The following is a 17,094-nucleotide window of genomic DNA, read 5'->3' on the forward strand; positions in this document are numbered from 1 at the left end:
GATATTCATGAGCCATACACTATGTATATTTCTCTGCACTCTACTAATAACACCACACTGCTTTTCCTAGAGACTTTAGTCATTGTGCGTTTAAGTGCACGTTAAAGAACCCCAGGTGGTCCAAACTTCCGGAGCCCTTGACTACGGCGCATCTCATAGCTTGAGTCGCTTTGGGACGTTAAACCGCATATAGCATACCAACTTTAGCCGCTGTTGACCACAGTCTGGCCTTTTCTCTGCGGCTTGCCTTCTTTGGTTTTGAAGTCACGCATCGCTAGAGTGTACTATATTTTTACTTGACTAATTGTCGATTCCTTGTCTTCAAAGAAGCTTTCGACTGTCCGGTCATGATGACTGGATGTAGGCGCTTAGGACTGCCCTATGCATATCAGGCAATGTATATTTGTTAAATTCACCCATGCTAACGTGCAGGACCGGCTTCGACGCGACGAATGACGAGAACTTCTGGAGTGGAATGGCAGGAGCCCTAGCTTTCAGCTTTGTCCGTACGGGCTTCGATCAGATGGCAGTGCAGAGGTTCATGGCTGCCAGAACACTGAAGGAAGCGAAAGGGTGCGTGTAGTACCTGAAACCGCTGACTTTAAGAAATGGTGTTATTCTATAACAATATTTATGACCAGAATTTCTTTTTGCGAAATTCTTTTCAGAATAGCCATCGCCGGTCCTCTATTCGTGTTTGTTTTCTTCTTCCTTGGAGACTGCACCGGCATAGCCATCATATACTGGTTCAGAGACTGCGATCCTGTACTGAGTGGAAGCATAACGAGTTACGATCAGGTGACTTTCCTCTATGAGTACATAGAAAATTCGTAGATAGCAAAGCTCCGACTAAAGACTCAGGAGAGGAATTCACCTCAAAGAGGCTCGGTGCCAACACCTTCTGTGTCCACAGTATTACGTCCAGTTGCACACTGAGGCATGTGCAGTAATATATTAGGCAGTCTCCCGGTCTAGGATATAACCACATATCAGATAATGTATCGACAACAAACGGCTGATTCGACGATCGCATTCAGTATGCTAATGCACGCTGAACTATTGTTTGCGCTCATATAACAATACATGTCGTGAAAAATTCACGAACAGTGATCCGGAGAGAACTGCACGGTCCACTAGTGACCCAATAGTGCACCTGCTTGTCCTTGTTGTAGGAAGCTTGTAGGGCGCCTTCTTGTAGAACACTGGTGAATACGCCAAAGGGAAACTTTATAACATGGACAGGTATCCGGGCGATTAAAGTTCCTACGTTCTTTACTTTTGGAGACTGGGCTGCCAATAGTGAAATCTGTAATCTCCTCTCCAACTCATTCTATATAGCTCGGAGGTAAAATGGCTGCCTGTCAAGAACCAGAGAGAGCCAGTGGTTACTTAAAGGAGAGAACGGTCCGCAAAAGGAGCAGAGATAAATATTCTTTTTTTTTAATCTACTTAGTTGTTATTCAGCCCCCGAAGCTTGCAGCATGGGCGACTTCGTTAAAAGTTTCCAAGCCGCACTCAGAAAACTCAGTGCCAAAAGTGCCTGAGAGTCAAGAAATTCTTCTCGCTGCTTTGGTGTAGCGAATACAGCTCTTAGTTTCTTGGCTAGCACATGGATCTTGGCATCTCTTTACGCTTTGCACGGTAAAAGGGCGCAGGACAAAATTTGTAATGAAGATGTGAAGACAAGGCATAATAGATGACAAAATTGATCAGTAATGTTTCAGTGAACTTGTCTCTTATTACACGTAATGGCTAGTTTATATAGAAGGAACAGTATTGAACAGCTGTCAGAATCTACTGACTTTGTTCGATAGCGTTATCACAGGCATTGCATCGTGGAATCATAGGAAGTAATTTAGCGCATTATTGTCTTTGCTCAATATACTGAGGATCTCACATAGGAACACGTTATTAACGGCCTCTGATCATCCCGTTCCCTCTGTACCAGGTGGTTCCATACTACTTGACGACCAGCCTCTCTGACGTTCCTGTGCTCAGAGGTATTTTCTTGGCTGGACTAGTCGGCGCCTCGACAAGGTGAGTAGCGTCTGTATGCATTACCTGGGTAAAACCGCTTGTAATCATAGTTTTTATTGTTATTCGCATTGCGCACTTCTCACAAACTTGCACCAAATCTTTTAGAGGATTAAAAAATAAATTAGCAGTTTTCATATCGTTCAAGTAATGGCAGGTTTAAACGAAACTACTTTCAAGCCACAGCCGCAATGCAAAGAAATTCCTTGAATCCCTAGAAAAAATTCAAAACACAAACGAATAAAGGCGTGAAGAATGTCATAGCTGAGCCAAATAATAGTAGACTAATTGAAACGAATGCATCGTCTTCAATGAGATGTTGCATGAACCGGCAGGTGGAGTGTTTCTCACTACAGGAAGGTGGCTGTCGGCATCGTGACTTTTTCTCAGTTTCTTATGACGCATGTGTTGCAAGTTTTACTTTTGTGGAGAGGGCCGCTATTGGCAAATGCTTCTACGTCGGAACCTAGAAGATTTCAGTTGTTTTACGTAGCCACCGGTTTCTACTGCGATTGAACAGCGGCGGCACATAACAGACGGCTGAGAAAGGTTTGCCCACAGATAAGGTCAGACAGTTCTGCATCAGATATGATATTCAGGCCCCCTAGATATTTTTGCTAATTCTGCTGCTTTGAACCATCGGTGATAGCATACAAAACGTTGTATGGTTGTACATAATAAATCGTCTAAAGAAAGACTATGTATAGGTGAGCCTGTCGGAAGCATTCCATTTTGGATTTAATTGTTGTCGGTAGATAGTCGCCGATGCTCCGGATCATGAGAGGAAAATAAGTAGAAGAATAAGAATGGGGTGGAGCGCATATGGCAGGTTCTCTCAAATCATGAATCGCAGTTTACCAATATGCCTCAAGAGAAAAGTACACAACAGTTGTATGTTGGCGGCACTCACCGAAGGGGCAGAAACGTGGAGGCTAAAGAAAAGGGTTGAGCTTGAGAACAAGGCCGTGAGCTACGGAAAGAAAAAAATAAGTGGGTAGCGTTAAGAGAGTGAAAGCGCCCAGAGCGATTGAGAGATGAAACGCGTGTTAATAACATCCTGGTCGAAATCAAGAGGAAGAAATGGGCTTGGGCAGAACATATGATGCGAAGGCAAGGTGGGCGCTCGTCTTTAGGAGTAACTGAGTGGATTCCAGGGGAATGCAAACGTAGCAGGGGGTGGCAGAAAGTTACGTGGATGGATGAGAGTGAGAAGTTTGCGGGGAGGTGGTGGCCGTAGATGGCAAAAGAGAGGGTTAATTGGAAAGACATAGGAGAGTCTTTTGCCTGCAGTGGGCGTAGTCAGGCTGATGATGATAAAAGCAGTATTTGCTCTACCGCTGATGTTCTAAATACCTCTTCTTTGTGATCAAAGTGCTGTACTAGAAGGAGCAAGAAAGCTTAAGGCACACTTAATTTTATCTTAGGAGTATGCCTCGATAGGATTAAAGGGTCCTATGGTAGCTTTGGGCTCCTCTCGCGCACCCTTTCGCAGACAACTACAGGCTTATGGCCACCGCATAGCACTGTATTAGACATCATAGCCGACATTATTTGGGCAGGCTAACGAGTTATCGTAACTAACTGAGTGTTCCTGCAATATAATTCGCATACTGTGCGTTGGCGCCGAAGGCTTTCATTTCTCCGACTGAACGCATGTTCCTCATTGGTGCAGAAGTGGTGTGCCCGGCTAAACGCTTTTTTTTTAATCGAAGAGTTTTTCTACATGTCCATCCTCTCAACAGATCAGGATTTTTCAATCATGGTGACGCCTACGCGGGGTTTTACGCCGAAGGATACCTTTAACTCTGTCGCGTTAGTAGGGTATCAGCTGCAGAGTAGTTACTCTGGAAGAACTGCTGCCGTCGAGGGTTAGGCAATCCAGGTTTAATTCGGCCAGAGCGAAAGAATTAGCCTGACGTGGCGACAGCGCCATAACAATAAAATGTGAGAATAAGAATCCATAAGAACAGACGTTTTCAATTCCTGCTATTAGCTTGATATCATTAAATAGTAGTGCGTTACTCTTTCAGCGCTGTCCATTCTGCACAGATTGTTGAGTCATTCCTTCTACTATTATGCGAGAGTAAAGAACATGGCGGCATCATATGCGGGCATCAATCAGAACTCATCTTAAAAAACGCACCAAATAATGGCTCTTGCATGGGAGGAAAGCGCTGAAAAATTTGTTCATTTTTTTTACGTGCCAACTTCAAACTAATCATGGCTCATTCTGGAATATGTGCATAAGTGCACCAGCTCACTCCTTGAGATGCTGAGGAAATATTGTACGCACAGGTTGGTTTGGAAACATTAGAGGTCCTTTGTGTTAGTCTGTTCAGCAAAAAAAAAAAAAGAAGCCAAGTCTCTTTCACACCCAATCTTACATCAGTGGCTATAGTATATGTGGAAATTGCTCTCATTATACTAATTACCACATCGAAGTTTTGCTATACACTATAGAGCCAGGCATCGGAGACACGCCTAAAGGTTTATTTTCTTTTCTTCCGCAGCACGGTATCGTCAGTAGTAAACTCCCATGCTGCGATATTTTACGTCGACATTGTCATGCCCTACTTCAGAACAAGTGATCGAAGAGCCGTTTTCGTGATGCGTTTACTGGGTAAATATTGTTAATATTATTTATCATATAGTAATCTTTTGTACACGGCGCAAAATAGCAGTGCCTTGTTAGAATTACTACTATGCACATAGCTACCCTCGTGTACAAACTTACCCGCCGCTGTGGCTCAGCGGTTACGGCTCTCGGCTGCTGACCCGAAAGACGCGGGTTGGACCCTGGCCGCGGAGGCTGAATTATGATGGAGGCGACACTCTAGAGGCCCGTGTACTGTGCGATGTCAGTGCACGTTAAAGAACCCCAGGTGGTCGAAATTTCCGGAGCCCTTCACTACGGCGTCCCTCATAGCCTCAGTCGCTTTGAGACGTTAAATCCCCAATAAATCAATAAATAAAATCCCTTACTAACTTTCTCTTTTTCTTTGCCTCGGTTGGGATAATGCGGCACTTATTTCGTGTCTGTGCCTTGCGTTTAATTGGCTTGCCTTCGCTCCAGTTTTACCCAACTTGTCTCTTCTGGCGCACAGTGGCCTAATAGCAGACATCGTCTCCTTAAAATACTTTTCCCCTGCTTTGCACCTGCTGATTCTAAGTGGTCTGTACGCTAGTCGCGTACGGCGTGAAAAACTCTCCTCGCTTCCTCCCGACAATTTAGAAACTCGAGAACAAGAGCCGAGGAAAAATATGGCACTATTGGGATGTGTAAAATGCTTAGCCCGTCACGTTATCATAATCTCTTACTTTATTCTTTATTCATTGCCTTACTGGATCTGTCCAGAACGCCACATATGGCAAAAGTACAATGTTTTGAGTTCTGTCCGTCTATTGATCAGGCAAAATAATTTTTTACTGAAGAAACGTGCGTGCATCTTGCTAGATGGCCGTAGAGGTCTTCAGTTGAGCTGGTATTTTTAGCTAAAATTTTTTGTTCATTAATGCATAGGCTCAAATTAATTGGTACTTTTTTCTTTGTGTATATATCATGGATAACACTGCTTATGAAGGCAACAAGTGCACTGTTGCTTAGGGAATCTTTGTCTGCCTCCAGCTTTTACTGCGGGGGATGTTATAATTTCGCCGTTGGCTCTAAAATTCTGAACACTATGTCTAAACAAATGAAAATTAGATAGATACTGAACAAAATGCATTAACGCTTTGGCTCTGAATACATGACGACGTCCAGAAGATTCACAAGAAGCGGAAGGCTGGATTTGCAGGAATGAATTGCTGCAGACAAAAACATTTACCCCTTCGTGGTCTTACCGCCATCATCAACAGAGCTCCCGCTCTATTAAAGTACGCCTTGATTATTCGTATAACTTATGACAGAGCAAAACCAAAATTCTCTTTTCAGCTTTCGCAAGCGGCACTATAATGACCCTGTGTGCAATAGCAGTGCCTTATATGGGTACAGCAGCGAGTGTACGTATAATCATTTCATCATATTAACCTTTATCTGTGTTGCTTTCTCGCCGAGATATGGATGGTTGCATTTCAACTTCATATTTATTCCTATAGCTTTTCATGTCATTCTACACGTCTGCAGCGGGGCCATTCACTGGACTCATCCTTCTCGCCATATCTTCACCGTGGACCAACTCAAAGGTAGCTGTTCCCTGTCAGGTGCATTAGCATATGACACCGAAAATAATTTTATGATGCATATGTCAATTGAAAGAGCTGAGAGGCAGAAAAAAACATGAATAAATCCTCAAAAGTGCGATGTCTCGTGGCTGCGCCCAAAGATTCTTCAAAGGAACACTCAAGACAAAATAAAAGTGGCCTGTATGGGCAGATGATGGCACTTTAACGAAAATAGCATGATTGTACAGAAAATGGACCCTAAGAAGCTGGAAAAGGCCAGAAATTAAATAGATGTGTGGCAATCAGTGAAGCATTTGACAAGTAAACATTCCCGTCACTGACTCCAGAGGCCAGTCTACGCTCCATGCGTTCCAGAACGCTGAACACAGAGTCCTATAGGGTTTAAAAGGCCGCTGGTTTAAATCGACGAGCGGGGAAATTTTTCATCTTCAATTTTCTTCGCACAAAATGCCTATTTTGCTTCCAGAGAAACACCAAAATGCGCTAAAGAAACCATGATATCGATTTTCACATAGAATGTAAATGGGAATGTGAACAGCTAAAAATTAAAATCCTAAGAGATTTCCAATATTCATGGAGAAAAATTTTTAATATGGAAATATTATAAGTTATGCTTGCGGAAATATTGAAGGTAATGGCCCATTCTTCTGATAGGCAGCAAAGTCATTCGTTTTTTTAGAATGTTTCCTTGACTTGCACAGAGCAGTTAAGGCTTCCATAGAACACCAATTGGGAACTAATTTGACGACAGGTGAAATGTTAATAGCAAAAAATATCGAAGCACGCCGACAGGAGATCTCCAGGTATATATATTGGTACAGTTAACTCTTACAATATATGAAAAAAAAATGCATCTAAAAACTGGTTCCTGCTCATAAATGCTCTTGTGCCTTATTGTTGGGTATGCTATATTGTTGTGGCTTTTTGAGACCTTGTCGAAGAGAGCAATATTCAATTTAACTGAAACAAGGTTGCCATTTTAGTGGAGTCATTCATATGCGTTTTCCACGTTATCGATGTTTCGCCACAGTGGAAGTTGAGTAGTTATCACACAGTTTATGCTAAAGAAACACCATTATACTTTTATTTTAGGACTTAACTGACACAAAAAGAAAGCGGTCAGAACAGAAAGCATACAATGCGGATTTAAACTGTTTAAAATATCTAGAAGCATTGTTCATTTATAGCACCTTTAGAGAATTATAAACGGCTAAATTGTAAAAATATCGTGAATGCCTTTCAGTTTCTCGAATTGTCTGGAGAATAGGCTGTAAGTGAACCGTATCTACAATGCCGGAGGGGTTCTTTTTCAGGGCGTGGCATGGGCGACCCTACTGGTTTGCGGGCTTCAGTTGTGGCATGCGGTGGGAAGAAGCCTGTCGAATATTGCACCAGTTCCCTTGCTTCCCAAAAGTCTTGACCGCTGCCCTCCTTTGTCCAACGCTACTGATGCATATGGAGAAAATATTACTATGGTCGGAGACTTCTCGCCAAAACAGTGGGTATTTTTTTGCATTGTCGCACTCGCAGTTGTGCCATATTTTCGCTCTATAAATGTGTAAATCGCATGAAATTTCCTAATCCCATGATCGCAGGTGAGACATACTGTCATTGCATAATGTCGCTGCCATTGATATGTCAGACGGAGAGCAAGATCTTTCATTGTTCTGCGGTCGGCACAAGAATTAAGTGTGATGACTGCCCTATGTAACAAACGTGTTAAGGAATACGAAGTCTAAAGTTCTATGTAAAATAGAAAGCCCGTATTTTGAGTATCTGAGCAATGTCTTGGCAACAGTGTCCATACCACACAGCCCAACCACCTCCTGCGTAACATTAGAGCGCAATGCACACTGTCGTGAGTGTTCACACTGCGACTCTTATGGAGAAGACGTTGGGGAAAAGGTGGGCGTCATAATGTGCGATACTCCACGACGCACATAATGCTCCTAGAAATGAGGGGCCGAAATTAAATCGGCGTTGTAAAGCAGCGGATAATAGTGAAGGATCACCATCTTTTTACTTAACTGATTATTGCTCTTCGCATGATGCAAAACTTCTTAGCGCTGGTTGTGTGGGTCACTGGTAGAAAATCTTGCCGCCCAATGTCACAAGATTGTTATGGTCTCTGTTATTTCGCTCTGTCAGTGTTGTTCACTACTGCCAGCGCGGGAGCATGTCATTGTGCTCACCATGGAGGAAGAGAGGAATAGGTTTTGCTAAGACCACGCTGACGTCCGACCTGTTTTGCGACGTTCCCTGACACGTTGAAAGTGCTGCGGGGTATAGCCTATTCAGTTTCCAGATGCATTGAAAATCATGCCTTTTGGCATGACACAATTATAACGAAGCGATCGCAAAATTGTCAGTCCGGTGCGTGTTTGGCGGCGTTCACGTACATTCGCACATGTTATGCTGCAGGAGTTTGAACGCGCAGATCTTAGAACTGGTACCACAGAGCTACCCAGCTTCCTTTGTTAAAACAGGTTCGTCCTGTAAACTGAAGACTAGATATTCTTCACAAAGTGATTGTTCAAGTCGGACGCCTTATTGCTGTCCAGTCGTCACGTCGACGTAAGAATAGCTTACTGGTGGCTACACTGGATCATGTAAATGGCGTGGTGGCGTTGTCAGCGACCACGGTGACAGCGGTGCCATTCACCTGCGGTTGTGGTGGCTAGCAACCTCGTCGAGGCGGAAAGGAGCCACCCATTCATGTCTTCATCCCACCATGGGACACACCGACGCCAGCGAGAGGATCATCCCTTCTGTTGGCTTGACAAAAGGAGCGCCGACAAGCCTCCCTGAAGGAGGGCACCGAGGGCGGAACAAAGTCACTTCCCAGAACTGAGTAATGAAGGCCGCTAATCCCACTGGTGAAATGTCCGGGCAGGCGCTTTGACCTTCGTGGACATGCCGGGGCGGGATATCTCAGCCGTCGACTTGTTTCTCCTGGTATCGAAATGAATATTGCTCGCGTAAACGTTAACATTCAAAGAATGAGTAAGGAATGGTACAACATATAGGTCGTTCGCCATTTATTTTTCAACAACAAAGCGCACAGAAATTTTTGTGTAAATAAAATAAATAAAAACATTGTTCTTTTTCTTTCTTGGTATACGGAAGTCTGCCCCCCTCCCCCCCTGCCCCCCCTCCCCCCCCCCTAAAACCACTCTCTGGAACCGCCAATGCCGTGGTAGCTTAGTGGTTATGGCTCTCGGCTCCTGACCGGAAAGACGCAGGTTCGATCGCGGCTGCGGCGGTCGAATATCGATGAAGTCGAATTTCTAGAAGCCCGTGTACTGTGCGATGTCCGTGCACATTAAAGAACCGAAGGTGGTGGAAATTTCTGGAGCCCTTCAGAACTACGGCGTCCCTCTTAGCCTGAGTTGCTATTGGACGTTAAACCCCCATGAACAATAAAACACTTGACCCGTATGGGGGAGAGTAGCTCTATATCTTTGCTTTGTAGCCGTATGACTGCGCTTGGGTGGACGCCGGTGAGTGATTTCTCCTTCATTATAAATCTTCTCTACTTTGGAGCATTCACGTGAACATTGAACCAACACCGTTTCCCGCTTCGAATAATTGATAGATTCCCTTTCGTCCTGCCATATGCTAGCCTTCCCGGTTAGCTTAGATGATAGGGCGACTGTTCCAGTGATGTGGTCGATCCCGGTAAGAAACCTGCACCAGGATGAATTTTTCTTTAACTACGAGGTTTCTGCGCTTGGGTGGAGGGGAATGAGTAATTTCTCTGTTATTAGATATGATAACAAATGTAAATTTAAGGATTTATTTGTTTACTATTGCAACCAAAAGTTTACGGGGCGCCAGTGCCCGTAGAAATGCTCTTAGGCCCAGTCACGTAATACAATATCGTGAAAACCCGCCTCGGTGGGTCAGTGGCTACAGCGCTCGGCTGCTGACCCGAAAGACGCGGGTTCGATCCCGGCTGCGGCGGCTGAATTTCGATGGAGGCGAAATTCTAGAGGCCCGTGTACTGTGCGATGTCGGTGCACGTTAAAGAACCCCAGGTGGCCGAAATTTCCAGAGCCCTTCACCATGGCGTCCCTCCTAGCCTGAGTCGCTTTGGGATGTCAAAACCCCAATAAACCAAACCAAATAAAACAATATCGTGAAATTTGACAATGTATGTGGTGAAGTGCCTCTATTCGCTGGTAACAATTTCATAAGACATGATTGTAATTTGAGTTGCAAGAAACTTCTTTGCGAGAATGCGCCCCCCGTAATATTTTGATCGCGATATTATCTATTTGCTATTTAAATGTTTAGAGATAATAGTGTTTCGCATTGGGCAGGCAAGTATTCTTCCGTTTTTGATAACAGGAATATCTGTTGGAATATCACATTCTGCTGATTCGCAGCTCGGACGTGTTTCCACTGTACAAGATCTCGTACTACTGGATATCCTTGATCGGCTTGGTGCTGACCATGGTTTTGGGAACCGCCCTAAGTCTCGCGACAGGTGAGCAGTCCATATATGTTGTAGTTGCGCAGTTGAAGTAACTTCGCTAAAAAGACTTGAAAATAGCGCTGCACATGCAGCGAGTAGGGCGGAAAGTTCCACCACGAGAGATCGCATATTAGCTTGACATCAGTCCAGTGGGATACGATATACTAAAGTGGTGTTGATCGCATGACAGAGGTACCTTCTAAAGTTATCCAAACTTATACAAAGTCAAGTATCTAAACTCAGATCAAGTCACGTTACTATCTTGTTTGTTCTCCTGCCGTATATTTATATCACCAAATTTAAATAATTACTGAAGAACAATCAGGGGAGTTTCTAAACTGCCTCAGGAATAATAAAAGTACCAGTTCAGAAGTCATAGACTACCTATAAAGAACTGCTCTTTGCATTATATTCAGACAGGTACCGTTTTCACAGCTCTTTTTACGGCCTTAAACTGAAGTACTAGAAGTACAAATTGGCAAAGCGACAGCTTGGTACATATCTCGTTCGCGAGCGCACATGCAATGCCCCGTCAGAGAGAGCTCTTCAAGAAAAAATCAGATTTTATTCTCCCGGACGCGTCGCGGGAGGCTACGTGGCACTACTGTCACGTGGTAGCTTTTTTATGCGTCGGCGTCTTTTTTAAGATCGATAAAGAAAGCTACATATATTGTTCCTTGGCTAAAAAATTTTAGCCGGCTTTTTCAGGCGATCTGCAAATCCTCATCAACTCTCCTTTCCTAAAACTAGTAATCATAGTTGTTAGTTTTCTATTAGTAATGGTTAAGTCTCTAAAACGAAAAGAAATACTTCTGACTAGGCCATGCGACTCTTAGCAGCACTCAATTGGTTTGAGCGCCTTGGACGCTCCGTATATTTAAAAATATTGGTTGCTAGCTTGTACCTTGCACAACCGATATGTAACAGTGTTTCCGCGATATGGAGGAAATCGGCAACTAAAACGTTTCCAGCGCGGGACTCTGTTGTCTTTTTGAGGGCAACTATCGAGAGAATGGAAGCGTCATGTTGGACTTGGATTATTTTTAGTAGTCTTGACATGACACATCCAGTTCATTTTCCTCCATCTCAATGTTGCGAATATTTTCAATACTGCAGAGAACTGAGCGCGTTGTACAAGCATGTTGTCCTTCCAACACGCGCACAGTCTGCAAAATCAAAACTGCATTTATGCGCCTGCGCTTTTGACACTACTCTTTTTCTTTCAGGTGGTGGCGAAGACACAAAACGAAATTTACGTTTCACGAGTCCCCTGTTTGTGAATTTCTGGAGACGATTCAGATTTCTGCGTCACAAATTTGAGGTGAGCACGGAAATTCTGCTCGAGTTCAAAACAACACACACGGGTTAACAAATCCCTCCCCCTACCCCCCACTCCTCGCTGCTATGAGAACAAACTTACTCTGCCTGAATCATTAAGCGTCGTTAGGGATAAAGTTTACATTCGGATATTTGGCTTACAGATAGCTATTATGACAGCTTGTTTGATTTTGAAGACATGGTGAAAATTACATTTGTTGCAACACGGCTTTGATTCGCATCCAAAACAACAGCACCCTGTATTTCAGAAAGTTTACTGAAGCTTAATTTGGGAAAGTTGCCAGGAAATATTTACTTTCCGTTCCCAAATTTTTAGTGCGAAAGTAATGCTCCTTAACCCCCACGGGGATCCGCTGTTAGGGTGCAGTGAAGCCTCCAGCACCTCGGCTAAGCGATGAAGAGATAGCAGAAAGCTAGGAACGAGCTATCAAGGGGCGAGGGCAATCAACATGTGGCGGCACTCATTTCAGCGATAACGTCATTCAAGAGCAGGACGCAGCGCCCATAGCTGGGGTGATAAAAAATCTCTGCGCTCATAAGTAACTGACGCCTTGCGACACTCGTGTAAGACACAAGCAAGTAGATTTGATTGAACAGTGATTACCAGTATTGATATACGCGGACGATATGATATAGTGCGAATGACTGATAACATATAAGATTTACAGAGATTGATGGACACCTGCTGTACAGAGGGAGGTAGATTAGGTCTGAAGGTTAGTTAAGGAAAACTGTCAGTCCTTATTTTTAATGATGAGGACAGCGAGCAGGATGTCACGTTAGATGTAGCAGATTAGTATCTTGGGGTTTGGATAAATAATAGTGCTGAGTGTATAGCGGACCTTGAAAAAAGTGTAACTAAATTTCGAAGAACTGCAGTTATCATGAAAAATGGGGCATTGTGGAATTACAGTAGGTACGAAGTAGTAAGAGGGATCTGGAAAGTAGTGATGGTTCCTAGTCGGAGTTTTGGAAATGCGGTCCTGTTCATGACACCAGATGTGCAATGAAGGTTAGAAATAAGGCGACCGGACGTGGCTAGGATATCTTTGGGAGCACATGACAGCACACCAAATCAGGAGGTAGAGGGATGGGCGTCGTTCGAGAAATTAACTGAAAAAGGGACGATTGTTGGACTAATTGGGCACAGCATTGTTGGGAATTGTTGGGCCAGTGTCGTTCGAGAGTAGAAAACTAGCAGTAAGATAGAGTATGAGGAGCGATTAAGAGAAATAGAAAAAGCAGTGGACTAACTAGGAACATTTTCAGTTTCTTGTCCGCTACGAAAGCCGACACAAAATGCAGGAATCGGGCTAGAAAACTGCAAAGCAAATATTTCTATAGCATGGCGGGGGGGGGGGGGGGGGGGGTTGTAGGGGGTTAAACTGGAAACATCAGCAAGAAACAGAGTGTGGTCTGTGGAAAAGAGAGATGCAGACGAAATTGGCACTGGGAACGTAAAAAACTTTTAAGCTGGGAATTGGCAAAGAAAATATCGACAAAAGTTCTTGGTGAGCAACTTTCTTATTACAGGCCGGGAGGGGGTATTGCGGACTAAGAAGCACCGAGTCTAGTACAAAGAGATGAACATGTTACACTGTGCGTGCATACCACTACAACGTTGCTACAATGAATAGTACAACGAATTCCCCTGTTCAGCGAAGTGGTTACGCGTCACTGATTGCGTACTTTTCATCTCACAACGAACACACATGTCAAGGAATGATGGTTCTTTCGAAAAGAATTTCACAATTATAGGGTACGACTATTGAAGCGCCACGTGTAGCCGCAGTGTCAAGAATAAAATTAGTCTACTCCGACAGCATGCACAATCACGTCCCTTTCCTCCAAGCGAGAAGCGAAAGCGACATCCTGCAATCAGGATTGTGGTCGGCGACATCATCAGCGCCGTGGCGAGCAAACGCCCGAAGTACAATCATCCGTGCGTGCATGTGTAGGAGCGCACAAATTATCCACGTGCAGCAAAGGAGTATTCAGCTTTTCGAGACTGCGAGTGCTAGTGGCACTATATTTGAGTGCTCGCCAGACCGTACAGCCGGCCAAATCTTTAGCTGGCTCGGGAGTTGCATCGCTAAATGCACCTTGTAATAGGTTCTTTTCGGCTACACCACTGGCATATTCATGCTGTAATTTGACGCTTGAAATGGCATTTCGCGGTTCCTTTTTGGTCACATAATGTTTAAGTGGAGTACTTGCGTGTTTAGATCAAAGTTATCAGAAATATTCATCGTCTGCCACTACGAAGAGCCGAAACAAGCGGAATACACAGCAATGGTTCTGGTTCATATGGCCTCCTCCTCTGGGTAAACTACCACTCCTTTCATGGCGGACAAGTGGTTTACTCAGAGTAAGCGCAAATGCGCCATCAGAACCACTGTTGCGCATTCCGCTTGTTTCGGCTGTCCGTAGTGGCAGACGATGACTATTTCTGATAACCTTGATCTAAGCACGCAAGTATTCCTCTCAAAAATATTAAATAAACAAAAAAGGACCGCTAAATGCCGTCTCACGTGTCAAATTACAGCATGAATATGCCAGCGGTGTAGCCGAAAAGAACCTTTTACAGTGTGCATTTAGCCATATAACGCCTGAGTCAGCTAAAGATTTGGCCGGGTGTAGCTCGTCGGCAGTGGCGGCTCTCCTCTATCACCGTTGCTCCGGTCGCGGGGAGGGGGGAGGGGAGCCGCCAGTGAAGAATGTAGTGGAATCTACAAAAGGAAACTTAGCCAACAGATTACACAAGTGTACAGTGTGGTAAATCAGTATATGCAGTTGAACATCGAATACTAAACATGGCGGTATGCATTCGGATGTCGAGGCAGCCACAGTCAATCACCATGAAGCCCTAGGGTCTAAGATTTAAATGTTCATGCGAATGAATCTATGGTAGAAGTTAGCAAAAGCGATTGGTAGACAGATGGTCGAAGAGGAGGATGTGATGTAAGGTTATAAGCGTGGGATTAAAAATTGCATTTAAAGAAAATTGCTAATTTAGAGGCCCATTGTTTAGCACCAGAAACTAAAGATTAAAAGCCGGGCTTGGCGGCAACTGTCACCATCTCGTTTCAAAAGGGGCGCTTCTAGGTTCCATCCACCCGCTTATCCATTGACCCGTGTGTCACTTCGTCCGTCCGAGGGACAGCGACTAGTGTTAGGTTTGAATGTGCTGTGCGGCGACGCTCAGTACGAAACTGCTGTGCCTGCCGCAACGAAAGACGCACGGCGAAGGCTAGATAGCGAGGTGCGTGCGAAGGCCGCGCACAAGCTTCTCGCGGGAAGCGCGGAAGCTGTCACGCATACAGTCAGCTGATCAAGCGGTCAATGCGGATGATCCGTCCGCACAGCCGAGAGAGAGAGAGAGAGACTCTTTAATGAAGAGCAGAGAATTTAGCCGGCGTTTAAAAATCGCTGGCATGCTACTCTGCGTAGGAAGGGGAATTTGGGAGAAAAAGACAGAAGGAGAGCAGAGTGGAAGAGGTAGAAAAAAAACGAAGATAAAATGCGGCCACGAAATGGGTTCTAAGGATGCAATGGCGAGTATTGATGTAACCTATGGAGTGATGGAGTGCATAGTCCGTCAAATGGGCTGACGAAGTTCACTGCATGAAGAATGCATGAAGGTGACGTGCAAGTGAATTTAAAGCTTATCGAGATGTCCAATGTCTTTTAAATATGTGAATAGAAAAGTCATTGCAAGTCTCTGTTGCCTAAGGCAGGCTAAGGGACCTAAAACTTTGTCCATTGTAAGGGGCACTGAGCAGAGCTTCTGCATGCAATGTTCATAGTACGCACGCTCGTTAGCATATGCAGGGCACTCAAGCAAGATATGCTCCACAGTTTCTATCGCGGCCGAGCGTGGTAAAGACCCCTGAAGTAAGAGACGCATTTGGCTCTCAATATGCTGTCTGGCTGGAGGAAATTAGGTGTTTCGTGTTCTGTGAAGCACACCTTTAAAAAATGAATAGAATAATAAAGAAATGAATAAATAGATAAAAAATAAAAATAAAAATTCATTTTCTTCTCTTCACGCAGATAGAAGAACTTAAAATGAAGAACAGCATTAAAAATTCGAAGTATCACCAAGGCGACGAAGACGAGCGCACAGCCCTTGACACCTGATTATACTCAAGAAAAAGCCTGGAATGACCTGAAGACATCCCTCAAATCTGATGGAATTGATCATGAGCGCAGGGGGAATGTTTGAAGGGCTGAGTAAAAGAGTGAAGTGTGTTTTCTTCGAAGTATCGTTTGGCGGGGGAGAGATACATAATTTAAAACAAAATGTAACCTGCAATAAAAACAGGAACACAAGAAGGAGTACACAGAACAGTGCTCGACTAACAACTGATATTCCGTTGAACAACAGCCTACCCAGGTAACAAAACAACACATGCGTATCAGGCGCAGCAACCACCGACTTGACACGTAACCTAAAACACGCTCAACCTTCAGCCAATGCGTACACAAATTCTGTGGCTTTCGTTCCTACACGCGCTGGCTCCCTTCCAGTAAAGGCCGACCCACATGGAGCGAACAGACGCCGCGAATTTCATGCGGCGCGGCGGAACGCCTACGCGCTGTCGCCGTGCTGCACCCCGTACGGCGAAAAACAGGCGACTGCCGCCAGACCGCAGCCATCTTGATTTCCTTGCTGCTAACAACGGCATGGCCTTAATCTTAGTTAACTGCAACAAAGAAAGATTTTTAAAGTTACTCTAAAGCCATTGTCTATTTGATGGCGGCAAAGGAAAAAAAATTATTATTTAAATTTGCTTCAATTTTATCAATTTTCTTTATTTATCAGACCGTAGGCTAGAGTAGGCAGAGTAAAATCCGGCGAGTGCAGCGGATTCGTTCGCCGCAAAAACTAGTACCTCTTCTCCTCTGTCGACGTCCGAGCGGGGCGGAACCGCCGCGCCGCAGCTGTTTATCGATTTTCTACGCCACATTTCCGCTTGCGGCGTACACAGATACAGTGAAAAAAAAAAACAAATTCACGCTGTCTACGTACCATAAGCGTACGCATGCTTACGTACGCTAAA

General features: G+C 44.4%; 1 protein-coding gene across 1 annotated transcript in view; it reads left to right on the forward strand.

The window, feature by feature from the left end:
• The window catches only part of LOC149328368 (sodium-coupled monocarboxylate transporter 1-like), a 57,661-nt gene extending 41,423 nt beyond the window's left edge, over window positions 1-16,238 (forward strand). The window contains exons 7-16 of the mRNA XM_089560032.1: window positions 433-573; window positions 669-798; window positions 1,949-2,037; window positions 4,545-4,654; window positions 5,966-6,033; window positions 6,130-6,216; window positions 7,530-7,714; window positions 10,605-10,705; window positions 11,920-12,014; window positions 16,085-16,238. Of these exons, the coding sequence (XP_089416158.1) occupies window positions 433-573; window positions 669-798; window positions 1,949-2,037; window positions 4,545-4,654; window positions 5,966-6,033; window positions 6,130-6,216; window positions 7,530-7,714; window positions 10,605-10,705; window positions 11,920-12,014; window positions 16,085-16,171 (1,093 nt within the window). The 3' untranslated portion in view covers window positions 16,172-16,238. The remainder of the gene's footprint in view (window positions 1-432; window positions 574-668; window positions 799-1,948; window positions 2,038-4,544; window positions 4,655-5,965; window positions 6,034-6,129; window positions 6,217-7,529; window positions 7,715-10,604; window positions 10,706-11,919; window positions 12,015-16,084) is intronic.
• The last annotated feature ends 856 nt before the right edge of the window (window positions 16,239-17,094 follow it).

This window comes from Amblyomma mixtum, chromosome 9 (genome assembly GCF_055824585.1).
Source record: "Amblyomma mixtum isolate Tamu chromosome 9, ASM5582458v1, whole genome shotgun sequence".
NCBI classification, from domain to species: domain Eukaryota; kingdom Metazoa; phylum Arthropoda; class Arachnida; order Ixodida; family Ixodidae; genus Amblyomma; species Amblyomma mixtum.